Source organism: Erigeron canadensis, chromosome 3 (assembly GCF_010389155.1).
Source record: "Erigeron canadensis isolate Cc75 chromosome 3, C_canadensis_v1, whole genome shotgun sequence".
NCBI classification, from domain to species: domain Eukaryota; kingdom Viridiplantae; phylum Streptophyta; class Magnoliopsida; order Asterales; family Asteraceae; genus Erigeron; species Erigeron canadensis.
In genome coordinates, this window is record NC_057763.1 from 32018520 (window position 1) to 32041900 (window position 23381).

At 33.9% G+C, this 23381-nt stretch overlaps 3 protein-coding genes across 4 annotated transcripts; 1 reads left to right on the forward strand and 2 right to left on the reverse strand.

The window, feature by feature from the left end:
- Window positions 1-416: 416 nt before the first annotated feature.
- LOC122594105 (serine/threonine-protein kinase WAG1-like) lies at window positions 417-2009 on the forward strand. Its single transcript, XM_043766578.1, has one exon. It carries the CDS (start codon window positions 469-471, stop codon window positions 1891-1893), a length of 1425 nt encoding a protein of 474 aa, XP_043622513.1. The 5' UTR covers window positions 417-468; the 3' UTR covers window positions 1894-2009.
- A 2033-nt stretch (window positions 2010-4042) lies between these two features.
- On the reverse strand, window positions 4043-11312 carry LOC122594234 (ubiquitin carboxyl-terminal hydrolase 25). 2 transcript variants are annotated; one of them, XM_043766705.1, is made up of 9 exons: window positions 10830-11312; window positions 9284-9770; window positions 9110-9185; window positions 8931-9023; window positions 7879-7965; window positions 6626-7458; window positions 5205-5333; window positions 4450-4567; window positions 4043-4377 (listed from the first exon to the last, which is right to left on the reverse strand). In XM_043766705.1, the coding sequence occupies exons 1-8, from the start codon at window positions 11023-11025 to the stop codon at window positions 4465-4467; spliced, it is 2004 nt and encodes a 667-aa protein (XP_043622640.1). In that variant the 5' UTR covers window positions 11026-11312; the 3' UTR covers window positions 4043-4377; window positions 4450-4464. The 2 variants fall into 2 exon arrangements, with proteins under 2 accessions (XP_043622640.1, XP_043622639.1); XM_043766704.1 differs by having other exon boundaries at window positions 4043-4360; window positions 10830-11308.
- Window positions 11313-15686: 4374 nt separating this feature from the next.
- LOC122591231 (probable sugar phosphate/phosphate translocator At3g14410) lies at window positions 15687-20508 on the reverse strand. Its single transcript, XM_043763462.1, has 7 exons — window positions 20104-20508; window positions 18646-18753; window positions 18524-18558; window positions 17714-17826; window positions 17042-17303; window positions 16323-16591; window positions 15687-16169 (listed from the first exon to the last, which is right to left on the reverse strand). Exons 1-7 carry the CDS (start codon window positions 20230-20232, stop codon window positions 16024-16026), a joined length of 1062 nt encoding a protein of 353 aa, XP_043619397.1. The 5' UTR covers window positions 20233-20508; the 3' UTR covers window positions 15687-16023.
- Window positions 20509-23381: the final 2873 nt, after the last annotated feature.

Sequence of the window (23381 nt, forward strand, 5' to 3'; positions counted from 1 at the left end):
GCCAAAAATCATCTGATGTGGTAAAAGATTATGAGAAAGCATATGTATATCTATATAAATTAACAATTCAGCTGATTAATTATAGATTTATCCACACATTGGATGCTAAGTAGGCTGGTCGGTTCTCTTTAATTTGATCTAAATTAATGGTCACTTAAGGTATCATTATTTGCACCAACTACTAATAAATGATAGATAAGATAAACACCCCAAGTGATAATATATGCTACTCCCAACGTAACTACGCGGTTACCACATCTTCCAAAATAGTCAACTATACATCTACTGTTAAAGTCAACCAGACCACACATGTTACGTTATTTCCTTCTATAATTAAAAACTATTCACTTCATATCTTTTCTATATATATTTATATTTCCACATATAATATAAGTGTAAGTGTATATATACGAACTTACATTGCCTACATTATTCATTCACATTTCTTGTTCATCATATTTTTCAAACATGGAAGATGATCACTACAGCTATTCTTTATGTCAACAAGATTCCGATCTCGATCTTAGCTTCACAAGTTCGACATCAATTGCCACGACTAGTGCTCGCTCTAGTTTGGCCCGTTCAAGTTTATGTTTGAGCTTTAACGATTCTACACGAATTTCATCTGTCTCTGTAGGTAATTCATCTGTTGAGATTCCTAACCTTAATTTGCGTCCCCATAGAAAAGGGGATGCGAATTGGTCAGCTATTAAAGCTGCTACAAATTTATCATCTGATGGTGCGTTACACCTTAGTCACCTAAAGCTAATCCGACACGTCGGATCTGGTAATCTAGGTCGGGTGTTTCTGTGCCGGTTACGTGATTATGATCATGCCAACTTTGCGTTAAAAGTTGTTGATAACAACTTATTAACATCAAAAAAGTTGGCACATGTCCAGACTGAAGCGAGGATACTGTCCTCGCTTGATCATCCTTTTTTGCCTACTCTTTATGCTCACATTGAAGCATCTCACTACACTTGCTTCGTCATAGATTATTGTCCAAACGGAGATTTACATTCCTTGCTTCGCAAACAACCTAACTATCGGTGTCCTATCGATACCGTTAGGTTCTTTGCAGCCGAAGTTTTGGTGGCTCTAGAGTACCTTCATTCCCTTGGAATCATTTATCGTGATTTGAAGCCTGAAAATATTTTGATCCGTGAAGATGGTCACATCATGTTATCAGATTTCGACCTCTGTTTCAATGCAGAGGTTATACCGACACTAGTGCACACCAGTGTCGGTACATATAACAAAAAACATATTAGGAAATACATAAACTGTTTCCCTAAGAAAAGATATTTTCAAAAAGAAACGACATTAACAGAATTCGTGGCAGAACCAACCACGGCCTTTTCAAAATCGTGTGTCGGGACACATGAATACTTAGCACCCGAATTGGTTAATGGAAATGGGCATGGAAATGGTGTGGATTGGTGGGCATTTGGAGTGTTGATATACGAATTATTGCATGGAATGACACCTTTTAGAGGCGGGTGTAAGGAATCAACTTTACGAAATATTACATCAGCTAAAGAATTTATGTTCGAATATAATGGTGACATAAATGGGATGGTTGAAGCCAAGGATTTGATAACAAAGTTACTAGTAAAAGATCCGCGAAAAAGACTAGGGTGTGCAAAGGGTGCAACCGATATTAAAAAACACCCTTTTTTCAATGGGATAAAGTGGCCGTTGATCCGTATGTACCAGCCACCGGAGATCCGGGGGTTGGCCGTGAAGAAGAGTAGTAGGGTGCATGTCGGGGCCGGGTGGCCATTGTTCAATAAGAAAAGGCGTGGGTTATGGAAGGGGCTTAGTTGCTTATTATTGAAAAGTAAGGGGGCTAAATGCAACTTAAACTATAATAGACATTTTTACCGATATTAAATAGGAAAAAGCTATATTAGAGGGGAAAAGGTAGTTTATTTGAGTTAAAGAAGATTTGTATAAAGCTATATTATATACACAAATGAAATTTTTGAGCAAGTTTGTGTTTATATGTCTCTTTTAATGTTATTGTTATTATATAGTTACAATAGGATTTTAGTTCCTATAAAGTAACTTAATGGATATATTTTGATTGATGTTATTCTTGTAAAATATTAGTTAAATATATTTTTAGTTACTAAAAATGATAATTGGTATGTAATTTGGTTATACCGTAAATGTAATTTGTTTATAAACATAAAGATTGTTTTAACCGTTTGAAAAGAATAAATGAGTTTTATTACTTCATGAAACAGTCTTTTATATGAATATGAAATCACTTGGCAAAGATAACTTTACTCTAAGCTGGGATAATATGAACCTCCAGATCAACGGTATGATTGTCCATGTATTTTCTTATCTTTTATTTGTATAGTGCATTAAAACCCTAATGAAAAATTAAATGGGTTAGGGGTTTATTTGATAATGATGAGTTTATGTGGTACCCAACTTGAATATGCAGCTTCTACATTATTTTTTCTTTCCTAACTTATAATTAATTGAATTTTTTTTTTTTTGGTGAAGTATAATTCTTCAAACATGTAGTTCTCATGATAATGTAATGGAATCTGAATAAAATAAGGTTTGAAGTTGTTTTGATAACTTGGATTAAAAAAAGGTAGTTTGATACCAAAATACAACTCACAATCTACTAATCAGAGTTCTTGTCACATAATTCTTTTTTGATCACTAGTCAACTACCCTATTTCAATTTAACACATTCACCCACAAACCATCTTTAACAAACTAGACCAAACAAATTTAAACTATTTTTATAATGGAATAGTAGTAATATTAAACCATTTCTTAGACAAGTTCTCTACCATTATGTTATGATTGATATCATACTCGGATACTCTCGTCACCTTTCAACCTTATTCTAAAACTGTTGGAATAATTAAGAAAATGGATCTTACCATTTGAACTTTCCTTTTATAATTTATTGGAAAAGATAAATACTGACTTAGTGACTTTCTATATTTAAGAGATGTTGAGTTCATAAATGCATGTTAACGATATGTATTGCCCAACAAACTACAGTAATTTTTTAACTAGATATTGTACATATTATTAGGTGTCTCGGAAGGCACGTTAACAAACATTCATGATTATTTTAGTAAAACTTATCTCAATATTAGATTAGTGGATAATATATGTACCCTTTTTTAACCAAGGATTTGTACATTTATCCACCGAAATATGTATTTTACGTGACTAGTAAACACCTGTGAATCAAAATCAACAGTTATTAGTTAATCAACACATGCTTTGTAGAAAATGATTTCTAGGAAAAAGGTACAATGATTCGAAAATTACAATTACAATCATTTGGTTATTTGCGGACATGGCTAGAATGGCAAGTGACAGTTACTAATCATGGTCATCCTCACACTACTACTCCAATTGCACATAATGCACCATTGCTCTTTCTTTGCTAACACTGCACCACACTACCACAGTCGCATTATCCTCCTTCCTGTAAATCATAAGCCGCCACTTCTTCTCTCCTCCCACACAACATAGTTACTACCATCTCCTCTTCTCCTTGACCATCGAGAAGACAAGCAAGTGGTGACAATGACGTAATGTGAAAACAAAGTTAATTATATATAGATTGGTCTACAAACGAAAACACCCTTTAAATTTAACAGCACACCATCATCATGTCAGCAATTTGCCCATATTGCTCTTATGGATTATCCAGGACAGTTTATTGCTTTAGTTACCTAAATTGGAATCCAACCACAATTCAGTGGCGTTATGGACTTTCTATAAATTTACTCGCCAAAACTTGAAGGTGTCAGTTACTAAAGAATTTCAACTATTGAATTATTTCCTATTTGAGTTGGTCCTCATTAACAGTTGAGATGCTTACCACTCATCAAATTTCTAATTGCTTTTTCTTTTGTCTTTGAAATAACTATACAACACTGAGACATCACTAATGCACTATTTTGTCTCACACATACAACTGAACACCATTACACCACTTTGCACAATTACTTCTGAAAGATAATTGAACCTCTGGAACGATTAAGTATAGGATATGTTGTTATAACTGCATTGCATCTCTAATACTAAATATGTGTCAAAAAGGTTACTTTACAGAAAGAATATGTATATATGTATCTCATATCCTGTTCTAATAAACTCACTGCTACACCGGCCTCACTCAAAAACATACCTTCTCAGCAACCCCCCCTCCAAAAATCAGTTTAACAACTTCCTCACAATCTAAAAGGATAATGAACTTTACCATTACAGAGACATCACCATCTTTAGTTGCCACGCCACTACTATATGCCTCGTTAAAATACATACAGATGATATGGTGACGTCCCATCTAAAGCTCCTATAAGTTCGGAATCTGAAATCAAATACACACTATTATTGAAAGCATCAGCCACTGATAGCATAGATATTGACCAATCAAAAGTGATCTATAACTAAAATTACCATGCAGCCCTTCTTTTATAGATCAATATGAGCTCTGATGCGTTTGACAAGATCTGCTTTCAAAACCTCGGGAATTTGTGAGATGAATGTAGCCTTGGCATCGGCTATCATTTTCCTCCTGCAAATAACCACAATATAAGCACAAATATGAGGTGATAATCCTTAAGTTTTTTCTAAATGAAGTTCAACATGAAATGCACCGCTTTTTCCTTTCAAGCAAACCAGGGTATATTGATCTTCATATAAACTACTTTCTAAAGAACACATATATTTGTAGCAAATATGAGCCTATTCTCTTTACCATCAAGTCGTCATTTTTCATGCTTGTTATTTTATAAATTCATATTGTTTTAAAATTATTGGACCGTACAGGGTGAAGCGTTAGAAAACCCCCAATTTTCTATCATATCTTCAGGTTTAAACATTTACTTGGTGGCCATTTAGATACTAAAAGGAGAAAATAAAAACGTCGTAAAGTAGTTTTGCTAAAACACCCCCGACTTCCAAAACCTTCATACCCAACTAGTCAATTCAGTCAAGAAATCATTGTAATGATAAAGTGGAAAGTAAAGCTTTACACAACAAACATAAAAGGCACCTGGCATGTAATCGTATTCAAGAGAAAAATTACATACGACAACGACAAATCTTATGACACTCGAGTCGCATATTTCAGAATTAACCATTTACTAATAGTATCAATAAGTGCATAAGCTACACTATGCAATGCAAGTTATGCCAGCAAAAAGACTTACTTGAGTTCATTCCTCTGTAATGTATCATTGCCTTCATCTCGAGCACTGCGCTTCATGTCACGCATAGAGCTCTCAACCTTTTCCATAAAGCCACACTCATGCAGGAAAGAAGAAGCTTCTTTACCAAGACTGATGCATGCCATGAAGAAATATTTGCGTAAGAAATTATGAAATTCGAAATACGAAGAATGAACCATAAGACAATCCAGGTAGTCATTAACTAAAAATAGTAATTAAATTACATATGCGTGGAAAAAGCACAATAAGCAGTGTAAAAATGTATATCATAGTGGAAACATAAACGGTTTATATAAAATATATAGTATTATCTATATAACTTTCTTAAATAAATGCATTTATTTACACATATGCATGAGAATAGACTTCAGAATCTAACTGCCTAATATTTTTGTGGAAGTATCAATACAGAGGTAAAGGTCATTGACAACCAATTTAAGTCAAATAGTTCAAAATGAAGAATGCTTGTGTGTATTTCCATGAATAACAAGATGTTATAATGCTTGTGTGTATTTCCAAGAAAAATATGAAGAGTGTTAATAATTCCATCCACATTTCTTCAGGCTTGAAAGGAAGTTATGTAGTAATCAGCAATTATTATCTTTGTCAACTGTATCACTGTATACAGCCAATGATGTCAGGTCACTAATAGGTCTCATAGTTAAAGTGAGGCATGTGCAGTAAGCCAGGTACATGGCTAACTTGAGTGCAAGAAGATGGTTCAAGGGTAGGCTGCGCCGCCTATGAAGAAAGAAAATACAAAGAATGCAATAAACTCCTAACAGGAATTGGCTCTAAACATTCTACCATTTCAATTTATATCATTCTAACAAGGTGTCAATGGACACCCAAGGAACTAACCATGAACATCACAAACATTACACAGGAAATGGAATACAAGATAAATGATTCTATTTTGAAAATAAAAAAAAAGTCCCATGAACTTAAGAGTAAACATATTAATTACTCGTTACTACATAAATACATAATATAATTCATAATATTTTATATATACTTCATTGTAATATATTTTCCTTTACTCCATGATATGGCCCCGATGGAGCTTCTTAACTCAATATAAACTTACCATGCCTAGCTTGCAGCAGAGCACTTGAAGTTCTAAGACTCTCTACAAACAGCATATTTTTAAATTAAAGCCGAAACTTGCCATGTTAAAATCTTGTCCTTGTTTTTTAAGACTATTAATAACTAAGCTTTGTTAGCATTATAACATCCTGGAAGACCTTTAGCTCCTATTTTCCAAGGATCTAATCACATTTTTTAACAACCCAACAAACCAGAACACCATCTAGTAGTAATGAATTAGTCAAGATCTTTTCTTTTACATGTAACCATCACATGAAAATCTAAACGTGACAGATTAGAGATGAAAAGCAACGTACAGTTCTTTTAGTTCGTTGCGTTTTGCTTCTAGCTGATGATCCTCGGCGACCAAATCACAAGAGTTCTGCTTGTCATGTTTTCCCTTGGAATCTGACCTATCAGGAAGATTTTGAGAAATGCCATTAGGCATTTTACCAGTCAATGGTCCGTTTCTTACACCATTGCTCTTACACCCATTTGCAACAAACTCATCTCCGTTCCTTTCGATCTCAGCGTTTCCATTTGCAACAGGTGTATTTTGACAAAATCCATTCTTGTCCTCCACCAATGGAATCGATTCTTTGCCATTTCTTATACCATTGGTCTTACACCCGTTTGCAACAAACTCATCTCCGATCCTTTGGCTCTCAGCGTTACCATTTGCAACAGATTTATTTTGACTGGATCCATTCTTGTCTTCTACTAATGGAATCTTCGTATCACTTGTCTTCTTAGATTGTGAGGCTTTTGAATCGCCATTACCATCATTGTTTTCTTTATTTTTAACAATGATTTTGGGGAACTTCTTGACTCCAAAATTTCCAAAACTGACTGGCTTCCTTCGAGGACCAATTAACACTTTGCTAACCTCTAAAGTTGTCGCAGAGTCAGCCTTCGGTGACTCTGAGTCCGAAGATTTCACAATAGTATCAGATTTAGGAGCTTTGGAGGCATGATTTCCGTTACAATCATGTGGCTTTGTTCCATTAGTATCTAAACTTTTATTAGGTAGAGCAGGCCTCTGTTTGGTGCGAGAGAAGAAAAGGATATAGACTTTCTCAGAGAAAACCTCTTGTAAGGTTGAGATGGAAACATAAGAATCATTGCAGCAATACCAACGGCCAATTGTGTCCTGCAACCATGTTTCAAACCAATATAAGAAAACTACAAATGCCTAAAGCATGAATACCGACTAGAGGTGGCAAAATGAGAGAATGGGCCAAAACAGATACTTTTTGTATGATCAAAATAGGCCATGTCAAACAATGTTGCACGGTAACATTCCATAAAAAACTATTAACCTAGTTTACAAAAAAACATTAGTGTTTTAACTATGATCACATGAACTATATTGTTTTAATAATAAATATTGAAGCAAAAACACATTTTGGGCGCTTTTCAACCCATAGACCCATTCCCTTTTCAGCTATTTTTTTCACCCATTTGACATGTTTCAAACATACCCAGATCAACCCATTTATAAGTAACTGGGTCAAACTTGCCACCTCTAACGACTGTTGACTATGACAAATTATAGACAGCTTTAAGAGACCTTGATGTAAGCATAATAGTGTCCAGAATCTGGCGAAAAGCCAGAATGCACAATGGTGGCAAAAAGTTTATACTCTGGATGAGGATCCTGCAAATTTGAAGTATTAATAAAATTAAGTTTCCATCAAACGATGTAAATGTTTTCAGAAAAGATTATCAAGTTTAAGAGTAGAGATGGCTAGTGACATGTACATCTACGCATAATTATATTCCTGACATGGTATTCAAGATTGGATGCACTAATAAACTAAGCAAGTCTTAGTAAGTAGAAGTGCAAGACAAAGAGTGTTTATCTGGTTTCAAAATATGAATAAAATCAACGAGAGAAGAAAATCACGAGCATGCACGTAGACATCACACAATTGTTTCCCTTCTATATAATGTTTCAAGGATAAGGACCTGGTCGTCTAGGTATTTCTTCTAAGCATCTAAGTTCAGAAAGGGGTCATAATTCCTTCTGGATTTCTCAGATGATTAAGACAAGATACATATGGCAAGACCTTCGGATTGGCCACAATCAAAGAACAGCCTTATAATCCTAAGCAAGCAAACAAGTCTATAATTTCTGTACTTAGTAAAAATACATATCAATTATTATATGTTGCTAAAAGAACTCTCTACAGCTAAACTTTCATGTTTCATGGTTAGTTCATCAAAAAATTCCTCTTTCTAGGGGCATTCGAGCGGGCATCTGAAGTAGGCAAATTATAAAATGACCGTTAGACAAGAAGGCCATGTTTTCTGTCATATGAGTACCAGAGAAGTTTAGATACCCAATATAATTGATTCATGGGTTATCCATCACTTTATGCCCATGAAATATTCCTTACTACCTTGCTTTAAATGTAACATGTTTTTTTATGCTTGCTATATAGCCCTTTTTCAACTGCTGTCACATCGAAGGATGTCTTACTGTACTAATCTATGTCCTAAATAAAGCATGCCTATTCTAAGTTTATAACAAAATGCATATGCATAAATAAGGAAATAGAAAAAACTAGAAGTCTTAACAAAGCAGCTTCATACAACAGGCTGTGAGACTAGCATACATACCTGGCTTGTTTTGCTCATAAAGTTTGAAAGAACTAACACTTCCTCAAAAGTAACTATTTTGTCGATCTTCCCTCCAAATATCCCCTCAAATCTCTATATAACCAATAATAATAGCTTAATCAGTCACACTAATCATTATGCTAAATCAACATTATAACAAATGCACTCATAGACCCTACCTTTAGCTGAACTACAAGGATGTTAGGTGCCTGAAGAATAGACATTTGCTTTTTAGCTCGTACCAACTTTTTACAACTACAAAAATACAAGTTTCTATCTCAACCATCTTATGATAAAAAAAATGAAATCAAAACAGACATATATGAGCAGTATGGTACATATAATATGATTACCTATCACATTTGTATTTGTTATTACCATCCAGAACTTCTGATTGAAAAAATTTCTGAAAAGCTTCCTTGAGAGAACTACTATTTAATACATCAATGCTAATATCCATTATCTCATCAACCTTATTAGACTCATGTCCACAAGAAAGACACTTCACCTGGCTCTGCAAAGCACCTCCAAATATCTCCTTAACCACAGTACTGCTACCAAAGCCATGACCACCTCCATTACTGACAAACTTCCTCCGTTGCTGCTGCAACTTCTTCAAGCGAAGACATGTAGTATGACAAGCGTCAATGACATATCGCAGAAACTCGTGTGCATCCTCTTGCCTTCCAAAACAAAAATTCTCTGCAAAAATCTTCAATCCACCTATGATCTTAGTAGGTGTGTCTAGTGTTGAGTCTATGCTCAAAGAACGAGCTATTCTCTTCTCTAGTAAGCAAAAGGGACAGTCACTCTTCTTATCCTGCTGCGCAACAGATTCACCTATAATCGCATAGCAACAATAAGCTTTTTAAAATAAATTCATTACTCACACATGCCTTTAGGATTCATGAACTCAAATTAAGAACTTTTGTTATGAGTGTGAAACTTCTAATTTTATTCATAGTTTAATCAATGCAGTGATAAAACTAGGGTAAGATCATATCAGATACCTAAAATCCTTCACACACAAATGCAGTACAGAGTCATATACTCAGAATAAGGGCAAACTTACGTAATTTCAACATTACATACTTACACATAAATTCGTAAAGTAATAAACACAGTGAGAAGATTGGGTCAAATTAACACGAGACACGGGCCGAACCCCTAAAATACCTACCGTATGGATTCATATACTCAAAGCAGGGCACGCTATCAGTGTGAACTTTCAACTTACACTCCAATTCTCAATCTAATAAGCATAATGATAAGCTAAGTCAGGTTATATTCATGAACATATAGATACGTCATAGATACAGATTCACATAGTCACAATAAGAAAAATTGATGCTAACAGTGTAAATTCCAAATATCAAATTGAATCAACATTACAATAAGCCTGAAGACAGAATTAGCTTAAATTTATGAACATACAGATACATTCATATAACTTGAATTACGTAAATCTCATTTTTAGCAGTGTGAACTTCAATTACCTCAATAAGCATGACAATCCAAACTAGGTCAAAAATTAACAAAGCTATATATACAAATGAGCGTGTATCTATCTATATAAGAGACATATGAGGGAGTAACTAACTACAGGAGTACAGGCTATACGGATTCTATTACTCTAAAATTTCAAATCGACACTCGAATTCTCAAAATATTATACGTACTGAGTAATAAGTAATAACTAGGTTAAAATTAATAAACCTATAGATACAGATTACAAACAGAAAGCGTGAATTCATGTGTTAAGGGTGAAATTTAATTCTCAAATTAAGAAACGAAAATTAGGTTAAACTTAATAAACCTATAGATACAGAATGTATATATATATAGATAACAAAAAAAAAAATAGGGAGAGAGAGAGAGAGAGAAGAAGAAGATGCATACAAAAATCGGAATGTTGAGATTGAAGGCAGAAATTAGCGAGCGGCGGAGTATATGTTAAGCACTGAAGAACGGAGTTTAAGTAACAAGTATTACCGAGATTTCTGAACCCTAACGGAGGACCTGATTTACGTTTTTTTAATAGTTTCTGCCAGCTCATTTGCAATTGATGTTGATGAAAGCCATTAGCAGCAGCCATTAATTATAATAATAAAAGCAGCACAAGCGAGGAATGAGACCTCTCTAGCTTTTGATTTTTCACCGGAAACATTGAATGATAATCTGCACCGCCACCTTGCCGTGGTGGATCGCATCACTTATTTCCAGTTTTTGTTCATGTATTTTTTTTGCATGTATAGGTTGTATGTATATATGTAATTAACGAATACGGTGGCGGTGTGGTGGTGGTGTTGAGGTTTGTGTGTGTTTGATAGTGCGGTGAAATGAGTGTTTGTATTGTGTGTGAGTCAGTTGGGCGACTCTCCCACCCTTTTCTTTCATTCAAGCCTTCAGGCGCTTTTTTTAATAGTTTGTTACTTGTAGGAGCTATATTTGTCTATGTTATCAACTAGCTACCTCATGGTTTATTCATAACTAGGTTTATGTCCGTGTATGTATTGTTTATAAAATTTTAAAATAAAATTTTGAAGATAAGATAAGTTATAAGTAAAATAAATTTAAAAGGATGTACTTTTAGAACATTGAATATGTATATTGTATTTCATCCTTTTAAATACTTTTTATAGATAATATTTCATACAATTTTTTTTAATTAATTAAATGATGAAAAATTAAAAAATTTGATGACAAATGTAGGTTAATGAGTCTACAATTTAATATTAGCAGTGCCTACGTAAGGTTACTGTTGGTGCATTTCCGGGTGACAACATCATTATAAAAGTTTTGTCTTGAGTCTATTGAATATGTACTTGTAATAAACGTTAAGTTTTCGCGTATAATAAAGTCAACCTCGAATTGGTCAACACGTTGACTTGGTCGAGCTCGACCTAGTCAAGGTCGAGTTGGGCTCGGTCCATGAAATTCGAGGTCCGTCAAGTCCATTAAGTTTTAGTATAAATAGAGATTAAACCTTATGTTTAAGGTTAATCTTCCCGTCATTTTGTTTTTCATAATTTCGTATTCCGAACCTGGTGTATTACTTGTAATTACATTTACCCAAGTAATATACGGTTCCAGTTTATTCATATTCATGTTCGTGTTGTTGATTGCTTTTGTATAAGAATTTCCGCACTTGTACATTAGATACTTAATCTCGTTAGATCCGGTGGCAAAGGGACTTTCAATTGGTATCAGAGCCAACGGAGGTATTCTATTGGTTCGGGATTAAGGTTTCAACCACGATTAAGGAGGTTTCATTTGGTTTTTGGTGCAAACAAGCTACATCCGTTTAAGAGAAGATCGAAGAAGTCAATCCAAGCTCGACCAGGTCGAGCTCGACCTCCTCCTAGCTCGACCTCGACCAAGCTCCTATTTCGAGCTCGACCTCGACCTTACTCCAAGCTCTAAGCTCGACCAAGACTAGTCAAACTCGACCTGATTTTGTTTTGGCCATAACTTTCAAACCGTAACTCCGTTTTTGACGATTCAAGCGGCCACGAATTCGTAAATGAGTCTACTCTCCAATGGTTATGGGAACATCACTTGACCTCGACCTCCTACTAGCTCGACCAACCTTCTGATATTTTGTGTTCGAAGGTTCGTGCACTGTATATATACGTATCTTTTGTTCAAGTAAAATACGTTTTAGAATTTGCAATCTTGATTATGTTTAGGTTCTAAACTTGTCTGAATATTGAACTTGTAAACTCTTATGAGTTTAGGTTTGATATCTGTTAATCGAGTTTTGGACTTGTAAACTTGATCAACTTTGGATTCTAATTAATCACTTTTCGAATTGTCAAGAACTTGTAATCTTGATTTAGTTTTGGTCTAAGCTTGTTGGAATATTGAACTTGTAAACTCTTTGAGTTTTGGTTCGAATTCTATAATAAAGCAATAGACTTGAAAACTTGATCAACTTTAGGTTCTAAATTTAGACAACTCGAATCAATGATGGCTAGAGTTTTATCCTTTATAGAAGATTCTGAGAACTCTTAGAAGGAATTCAAGATCAACCCAAAAAGGTTGTTCTGACAAGGAGCTACTGGGTTATCTCTTGATTGTACATGTGAACAATTGTGTCACCATGTTGTTATGGCAATGAGCTATTGTGTTATCTCTGGATTGCATATGTGAACAACTATGGGATTAAGATGAGAATGGGAGAATTGTTGTAACAAAAAAACAAACATATAGGTTGTTTTAAGAATTTTGTAGAGAAAAGGGGGGGATAAAAATTTAAAGCTTCCATGTTTTCTATGCAAAATTCTTGGATGTTCGTAGCAATGAAGATCATGGTGTTTCGACAGGGTTTAGTCATGGTATCTTTTTGGTTTTGAATCTGTGTGACATGTGTCCGACCTAGTTTTTGGATCAAATGCGCCTGATTTAAGATTAGGTGATTCAAATGAATCAGATGAAGATTGAAGACCGTGATTGAAAATCCGAGTAATTCATGATCTTTGCTTAACATGTGTTTGGGATTTTGTCGAAAAGCTTTTGTGATAAAGTTAATCATTTGTAGCCGAGTAATTGAAAATCAAACCTTTATTTAATGCCAATGATGTAGAGATGATTAATCCGGTGACTAGTGAAGAGGTTGCAGATTAAGTGGTTCTCTATGTATTTTGGAGATGCTTACCTTGAGGGGGAGATTTGATATGAAAGACTTTAGGTGATTGGTGAATTCATGAAGATACAAGACAAAGTCAGACACTATTGGTTGAAGACATGGATCTTGTGAGTACTGCATATCTGAAATTCAAGTTACAGAATTTCTTATCATTGTGAGAGTTGATTAAACTCGATGCTGATTGTTGGAGATTCAACTTCTTTAACATATGTCGGTTAAGCTTGAAGATCAAAATAGATTGAGCGATGATATTTTGCATAATGTCTGAAGTGATGATATCCGAATTGCATGAGGAGGCAATGATGTCAGTATTACTTTAAAGTGATGATGTTTAGCATGATAATATTGCTTGGAGCTTAATTTGGATGTTATTGTTCAAGGGGAGAATTACAATCTGAGTATTGGATTTGTTAATTGTCATAAGGATACAGAGATTTTGCAGTTTGAAGATCAGTGTGCAGCGCATAAAGATCAAGTCTTACCAAAAGAGGACATAATATTATTAGTTAACGAAAATTTGTTGATTGCAGATTTTTTAACTAATGATTGTCATAAGTGATAGCAATAGTCAAGGAGTGCTTGACTGGGCATTTCTGTTACTATTTCCATGCATTACAAGTGAAGACTTTGAAGATCGATGAAAACTTCTAAATGCTGATGTCAAGGGGGAGTCTGTTGGTGCATTTTCGGGTGACAACATCATTATAGAAGTTTTGTCTTGAGTCTATTGAATATGTACTTGTAATAAACGTTAAGTTTTCGCGTATAATAAAGTCAACCTCGAATTGGTCAACACGTTGACTTGGTCGAGCTCGACCTGGTCAAGCTCGAATTGGTCAACACGTTGACTTGGTCGAGCTCGACCTAGTCAAGGTCGAGTTGGGCTCGGTCCGTGAAATTCGAGGTCCGTCAAGTCCATTAAGTTTTAGTATAAATAGAGATTAAACCTTATGTTTAAGGTTAATATTCCCGTCATTTTGTTTTTCATACTTTCGTATTCCAAACCTGGTGTATTACTTGTAATTGCATTTACCCAAGTAATATACGGTTCCAGTTTATTCATATTCATGTTCGTGTTGTTGATTGCTTTTGTATAAGAATTTCCGCACTTGTACATTAGATACTTAATCTCGTTAGATCCAGTGGCAAAGGGACTTTTAGTTACAACAAATGTGGAACTTATAACTAATTAATATGTGTTTGAGATAGAAATAAATATAAATTAAGTATTTAAGATCAAAATGAGTAAATTATTGATGGAAAACAAAAAGTGTAAATTACCGAGATATTTTCTATAAAAATTAATATAAATACTAATATAGTAATTTATTTGGATAATATGATTAGCATGATACTCTTGCAATGTGAAAATCGTAGATAAAATGTTTCTTGTTTTTATAAGTTTTCACTCTTTTGATTCTCTAATAACTTTTTAGTGATTTGATGATTTATAACAATATCTGATAGACTAGTAGAGAGATTAACGTTCGTCACCTCATAGTATACTCACATTTAGCAGTGTGCTCTTGCAAATGAGATGTGATGACCCACTTATTATAGTTTTTCCATTGTAGAGTGAACTAGAGCTTTGAAGTCTACAAGTCTTGTTCACTATATAATTCTAAACTAGACATATACCGTAGCGATACAGTGGTGATGATGGTAATGGCGGTGGTGCAGTGGTGGCAGTGACGGGTGGCGGCGGCGACAGGTGGTGGTGGCTTTGACAAACAATGAAGACGTGGCTGTGCCAACAGCTTCCCCTGGTGACGAGGTGAAGAAAAGATGAAGACGAAAGCGTTGGGAGAGGCCTAATACATGCATGTCATTAATGAAAAATGCTAAAGTGTGTGAATTGAATCAAAAAGGTTTTTAGGGATTCAAGCTTCATACATACTAGTATCTTGAAGATTGTAGATATAGTTATAGAGCAACTGTGTTTACAGTCATTCAAATTTGCATGCATTTTAAGCAATGCTTTTATTGGCAACTACAACAGTTACTGATCAACACACTTCTATCAACAATCATAACACCCTACTACAAATGGGTATAACATTTGTTTTATAATTGCTCATATCACTCTCATTAAAGGAATACAGAAGCTAAAGCAGTAACAACCTTTTACTATAACAAATAACTTTAGATATCACAAAACCAATTTCAAGATGTCAAATTCTACAACATGAGCATTATCAATTGAACCAGGCACTTCTAGAGTGCACAAAAGAATCAAATACAAGTTCATGACATCTAACGGGCATACTAATTTACATACTGTAAATAATTCAAATTTGGGGAATTCTTTGCATGCTATACCAGATGTACACTTCGCCAAATACAGTTTCTTCTACTATTCCCTACTCCAACTGAAGATGACTTCCTTTCAGCCTCATCTTTAATATTGAAGTATACAAGTAATCACTCTGTGAACAAAAGCCTTATCTACTGAGTAGATGTTTTGGAGGAAAAAGCTGTTGGTATGGATGTTTTTGGGGAAGAAGATGAGGTATTTGGATGATCAGGGATAGCAGCTCGAGTGGCTTCCTTTTTCAACTTGAAGTTATTGTATGCTGCTACACCACCAATGGCTGCATCAACAGTTACATTTCCACAATGTAAATATCTTGTTGGCTTCTAAAATACTTAAAAGGTGTACCTTACCAAAGCCTATGATGCTAATAAGAATATTCATAATTAATGAGAAAAAGAAAGAAGCAAATAAAGAAGCTACAGAATATTACCTATTGCATATCCAAAGATATTTATCAAGGTTAGCTTTGTATCAGCAAAGAGGAGAGCCGACAATAAGACCACCACCCAGTCCTTCACAACTCCCGCTACACGAATTGTCAGAGCACTCGTATGTTGAATCACAAGGAAAACTGAAAGATTCAGAGCAAAAGTACAAAGGGAGTTGAGTATTAGCACAAGAGGCTGAAAGCTCCACGTCCCCTGTGCATCCATCTTTGGCTTCTCCAAAAAGATCCATGGAATTAACAAACACAGAGCGCTGCACAGCGAATCAAGATTCTGTTCACATGGACAGAAAATATTTGTATGTAAAAATGGAATGGTGGCCGGAAAGAGAGAATACTATATTTTTAGAGGTGGCTAGACAGGCAGGTCCCAGGGGTTGGGTCAAAGGTAAAAACAGCCACAGGTCAGGTTGAAACAGGCCAGTTCAGTTTGTCCCGCAAATACATTGTTCCCATTTTTTATGTATAACCAATGCATTAATTAAGATTACAAAAACAATAGTTATGCACTAATAATCTTAATCGTTGGATAGAAACAACTTATGAGAGTTGTATGCATTAAAAACAGACTTTGGCCAGCTTCCACACTGACTGATTGGGACTGTTTGAGTTATAAAAATCCAACAAAATCGACCCATTTTTATACATAAAAGGGTCGAACTGCCACCTCTATACTTTCTCGTGCTAGAATTAGAAGTACATGCCTGCAAGGACTGACGTAATACATCATGGATATTGGGTTCAATTTCAGACCCTTTCTTTTAACCAAAATCTCCATAAATATAAGTCTCAAAGCTTCTCCAACAACACCTCCCATTTGGTAAACCACACCGATCCAGTTTATGTTGATTTCCCCATAAGAGGCCACTAGTACTCCAAAACTTATCACAGACATTATGAGAAGCATCCTGATGCTCATTGCTTCAAGTCCAGCTGCTACACCAAGGATGAAAACGGCTACTGGCACTACACATCAGAACAGCACATGTTATTGCTATGTAATTCCATTTGATTAGCCTTGACTAAAAGTGGCAAAATAGGCGGGTCACGAGGGTTAAGTAACAGGTAAGAAGAGGTTTGTGTCAAACAGGCCGGTTGGGTTGACTTGAAACACAGGTACCCAATAACAAGCAGTGTCAACACACTTGAAAAACATTTGTTCATTAGTTATTGGGTTTTTATTGTTGAATTGCGTTTTAAGGAACTTTTATTCAACTTGACCAGTCCGCCGCCATTCAACCCGTTTCCTTTAGAGCTGACAAACTCAAATCAACTCTTTCCATGTGTGGCTAATAGAAAAACCAATGTTCTCTCTGAAATCTTTGAAGTTAATTGCATATACGACTGAGATCAATCAAAGTATTATATATACTTACTGACTGCTTTCAACATCTGAGCAAATGAAACAGATATATAGAGGTATGCAGTATTTCCAAGCCAAAGAGTCATTGCAAACATTGCACCAATTGGAATGACTGATGTAGTGTATCTGTAATCGATAATTATCCATACAAAAAGTGAGCCACAGAAAGAAAAAGAAATATATAATGACCTATTTGACACCCAAGTATACAGCAAAAGAGCCAGAATGGTGTCAATTAGCAAACCCGTCTGGCATAGTTTTCTTTAATCTAGGTATCCGACCCACTTTGTGAGCCGAGTAATTTTAAGGTGACACCTGCTTTACAGATAGCCTGAATTCAGGTGAACCTTCGTCACCACAAGGGGTATATTTATTTGCTCCTAGGATTCGAACGTGGAACCTCCAGATAATTACATCCTTATTGATTTGTGGTTCTTTCATCATATTTATTTCTTAGACCATACTATAGTTGTATGATTAATCAAGCTACTAGAAGGTGTTTAGATGTGCTTTATCGACTATTCCAACTTCAAGTCGCAATGATCAGTTCAAATAAAACAATTTTGATTATGAGTGTCCAGTTTGAAGCCAAAATTTAAGTTTTACGTAAGCAGATCTGGTTACTATAACTTCAAAAAAATTAGAACAGAAGCACATCAAAGATCAAACACTTCCCCACAGCACATTTTCTTACACCTAATCATTTAATACTGATTGCTCTATACTAAAAAAACACAGTTTTAAACACATGTCCAAACACACCCTACAAATGGATATCATTGACTTCATATACCAAATAGAAAAAAACATAGTTAATGCTTACATTTCAAGAGTCATTCCTTCCTCGACTTTTAGAATCTGCAGAGAAATGTAAATTTTGTTACAAATTGCATAAGCAATGTAAGATGCTTAGGTAGTCTAGATATGGCACAAGTATGTTATTACCTTGAGAACTTTCGTAAGTACAAAACAGAGAACAGAGGAAAACATCATATGAAGTAGCGTCAAGCCAAGTGGATAAGGAAAGTTTATCTCCTTCGATGATAAAACCCACTGCATCAACATGGTTGAAAAAACCAAATAATATGAAGTCCAAGTGATAAAAGCTTCAAAAATCAAGAAAAAGAAACTTACCGAATACAAGTTACACAACACACTTTCACATTAGAAAAAAGTACTGATACACAAAAATGTTGCAAAAGCAGGGAAGCCCTGATTTAAATTAACAAAAAGGGCAAGAGAGATGTCAAGTTTGGAGATCTAGATGTGACATTTGGACATGAAAGGGTATGAACAGTCAGTTGATCGACAGGTTAAGTACACACTAACTATGAGAAGAAATGTCTCTTTCCCCTCCAGACTCTTTTCTATTATTTCCTTTCTACTTCACTGTATGACACTAATATCTGGATTGGGACATAGTATTGCTATTTGGGTGACTCCTAATTGCAAGAATATCTATCTCCACAACAAATCGATATTGCAATTTACCATGTAAGATAGATCATTCTTTTTTCTCTGAAGCAAATATTGATCATGAAAGAACGACGACGATACCCAGGCATCCCTACTAATGTCACGAAAGTTTCACCAAACATGTACTTTGTTTTAACGTTCAAAGATTGAATGTAAAAAAACTCTCCTAATCCTTAAAATCGACATTATACTATTATAGCACTGGCAGAAAACAAATTAAAGTCACTAAAAACCTACATATACAATGACTAATTGGTAGGCTGCCTTAATATATTCTGTGTTTCTCTTAAGAAATATATTTATTATATATAAGTCTACCAAATAGAAAATGTATGTACATAACAAGTATTTCCAGCTTAAGTTGACTTTGAATACTAATATGGAGCCTATATAAAAACGAGAGTAAGTACCCGCGCGTTGCGGCGGTGAGATGGTGAGGGTGATGGCTAGGTCAGAGAGTGTGATAGTCAAATGCCTACGACCTCCGCCCTCGGATTTAAAAATTCGTCGAAAGTATATCAAATGACATCTCTAATGAAAGAGCATGAAATTTTAAGAACACCCATACAATTTTTATAATTTATCGACGTATGATTTTTGAGATTTTTGAATGAATTGGAGGAATAAATGATTTATGGAGGAGAGAGAAAAAAGATGATTGGTTGAGATTTGAGTAGAGAAAAATGGTATTATGGTTATTTTAGATAAATATAGAATAGATGAGAGGGGTATTTTGGGATGTACTTAAAATCAATATTGAAAATTTCAACTCAATGTTGAAAATGTTTAAAATCTGGAAGGAATCTGCTTTATAATATAGTATAAAAATTAATAATAATTAAAAAAAAAAATATTACACATTGCTAATGCCTAAAAGTGATTAAACAAATACATAACAATAAAATAGAGGAAATGTGAAAAAGGCACCTTATTGAAGAAGATCTGACCGCTGGAAAGAGCGATGTAAAGAAGGATATATGAATACGTCTTAAATCCTTCCTTTTTTGTTACTGATGATGATGAATTGCTATTGCTGTTACTACTTTGATCTGCCATTTTCCTAAGCTAAACAGTAATTTCGTGTTTGTTTTTTTTTTTCTTTTTATCTTAGAGAGTGTATATTTACGTAAGCAAGTTTTGATATAATGAATGAATGTAAATATATTCGAAAGAAATTAAAATGGAGAAAAGAGAAGAAAAATGGGGTAAAAAAGCCAAGAGTGACGGGAAGATTTGCTTATGCTTTGCTTGTATTTTGAGACTTTTTGTATGTAAGTTTTGCACTTTTGCACGTCGGTGGGAAATCAATCGGATCTGGTACGTTTTTCTTCTTCCCCTTTAATGCACGAAATGAGAAAAATAAAATAAAATTTCTACTATATATATTTTCGGAAATAACTGCTAGAATTTAAATAATGTTCAAATGTCCAATGGTATGCCTAACTCTATAATTTCCGTCCCAAACTTTTTTATATAAACGATGACAATGGTGATAGCGTTGTCGGTGTGGTGACGACAATGAGCGGCAGAGCTGGTAGTGTGGTTGTGAATGTAAAATGAATTGATATAAAAGTAGAGGTTAGTATAGTTAGAATTGGAAAATCTTATAGTAAATTTTTTTATAAAGGGTATTATAGGTGTATTAGGTAAATATGTTTAAAATAATGAATAAAGAATAGAGGTAATATGGTCATTTCAAAATCTGAATTGCTTAAAGGAAGAAGGGATAATTTGTTTTATACTACACTTATGCTCACGTAACGGGCCGGCAGTGGGGGTAGTGGCGGCAATGACGAGTGGCGGGGGTGGTGGCAACATGTGGCGGCGGTAGTGTCGGCAGCGGTGACGGTGACGGTGGTGGGGGCAACAGTGGTGGCGAATGTAAAAGTAATAGATGTTAAAGGTGACCGTTTAGTTATTTTAAGGGTTGAATGCTTTACATTGTAAATTATTTCATTAAGGGTACTGTAGATAAATAGGTATAGATATTTAAATTAGTTTATAAAGTCATAAAGATGATATTTTTGGTTTTTGAAAGGCTTAAAGGTTAAGGGGGAAAAAAGAGTCATTTACTTGATTAGGTAGTATAGATTAGAGTAAAGATTCTTAGAAAATATATGTTTGATTTCTAATACTTTAAATTAAAAAATGTCTAAAATACTCTTATATCCCTTTAATCTTAATTTCAATTAAAATTAAACACACAATTAAATGTAAAACTACCAAAAGTGCATGGGGTGTTAAAAGTTTTGGAATTATGGCGTAATTCTGATTCAAGAATAAAATTCATAAATTTTAAATTATACGTGAAGCAAATGGCGTAGCTGGTGAATGGCTTTGCCGTCAAACACATGCTTAATGTATGATATATATATATAGATAACGATATTTTATTTCATTGTTTGGTCTATGTCAATTACCAACAATTTATGTTTTAGTCAATTTCAAATATAAAGTAGCATGATTAAATCAAACAGTTAACATTTTTGTCTTTGATAATAAAGGTCAAAGATTCGATCCTCAGCCTATACAAAGGCTGAAGGTCTTTTTTTATCATTTAAATATAATTTTGAAGCAGTCTCCTTACATCGTTGTGGTAGGGATGAGACTGTCTGCATCTTAATATCTTCATACACTGTCGAGGTATTAAGACTCAAAATCTAACTTATTTTACGTACTAGCCAAATTCAAGTATATAGAACATGTTTTATAACATTTTATATAAAATATTAATATTTATTTGGATATAAAAAATTGCACGTTTCATATTGATTCAACATGACCACTTTCACTCATTAAAATCATGACGTAATATCAATTAGATTAGTCTTACTAGCCAAATTCAAGTATATAGAACATGTTTTATACCATTTTATATAAAACGAGATACGTTACCCGGACGTTGCCCCGGGAGACATTATATTTATTGTGTTCCGTACTGTATAAAAATTATTACATGCTTTTAGAAACATTATATAGCTCAAAACCTGAGTTAATATTGATTTTTTAATGAGTAAACAATTATAAATTAGAAAAAATCGACAGTAAAATTTTATTACAGATTAATATATTATATAAATTCTAAAAGATAATAAATATAAAAGTAGAATTTTTAAAATAAAAATACAAACATAATTAAATCTAACTTCTCAAATCATTGAAAATAGAAAAGTGAAACAAAAATAATCCATAATAATAAAACATCAACCGAAATAACATTGAAACTAATAAGTATTGCAAACAAATTTTTCGGAGATGGTTAAGTGTATATATTTAAAATATACACCAATTGTTATCTGTATATATACTATGTAATAATTCACTTGTAATAACATGAGATAATCTTAAAAATGTTACAAACTTAAAAAATGATAATATGCAATTAAAATAAGTGATATTTGTAAACAAATTAGAAGGAATTAAAAAAATCAAAACATAATTTGTCAAGCCCAAAGTTAAGAATATAAGATGGGTCCAAAATAAAATGAAGTTAGCCCATTAAGAAAATGAAAATGGGCCCAAACAAATAAAATGGCCCGTTACTATTTTTTACACGCATTTCCGTACTTTGTTTTTAATATATATATTAATATTAATATTTATTTGTATATAAAAAATTGCACATTTCATATTGATTCAACATGACCATTTTCACTCATTAAAATCATGACGTAATATCAATTAGATTAGTTGATTTAATAAATAGTTGAAACTCTATCAATAAATTCATTAAATATACCTTTTAATCAGGAACGGAACATTAGAAGAACCAAAGGGGTTGATATCCCCCAAAAAAATAATAAAATTTAAATGTTTTTACCCCTCTATATCTATATCTATATCTATATCTATAATCCATATAAAAGCTTTTATTTACCCCTGTAATAGCATTCAAGTCGATACTGAAAAAAAACCAATCATAATACACGTCAACAATTTTTCATAGTCATCAAACAAAACCAAGAAAGCTTGACACCATGGTTTTCCTTCTTTCTACTCTATCTCACTTCTATATTTAGAAACTAGACATCTATATTTTGATAACTTTGAGTATGAAGAAGATATATAGAAGGATGATGATAATAATGAATAAAAACCATAAAACACAAAATGAATCATGTGAAGGAAAACCAACTTTCCCTTGGATTAGGCTTTCATTTCTAACCTCCAATCACTCATCCCATTTTCTTGTCTTCATCCATTTC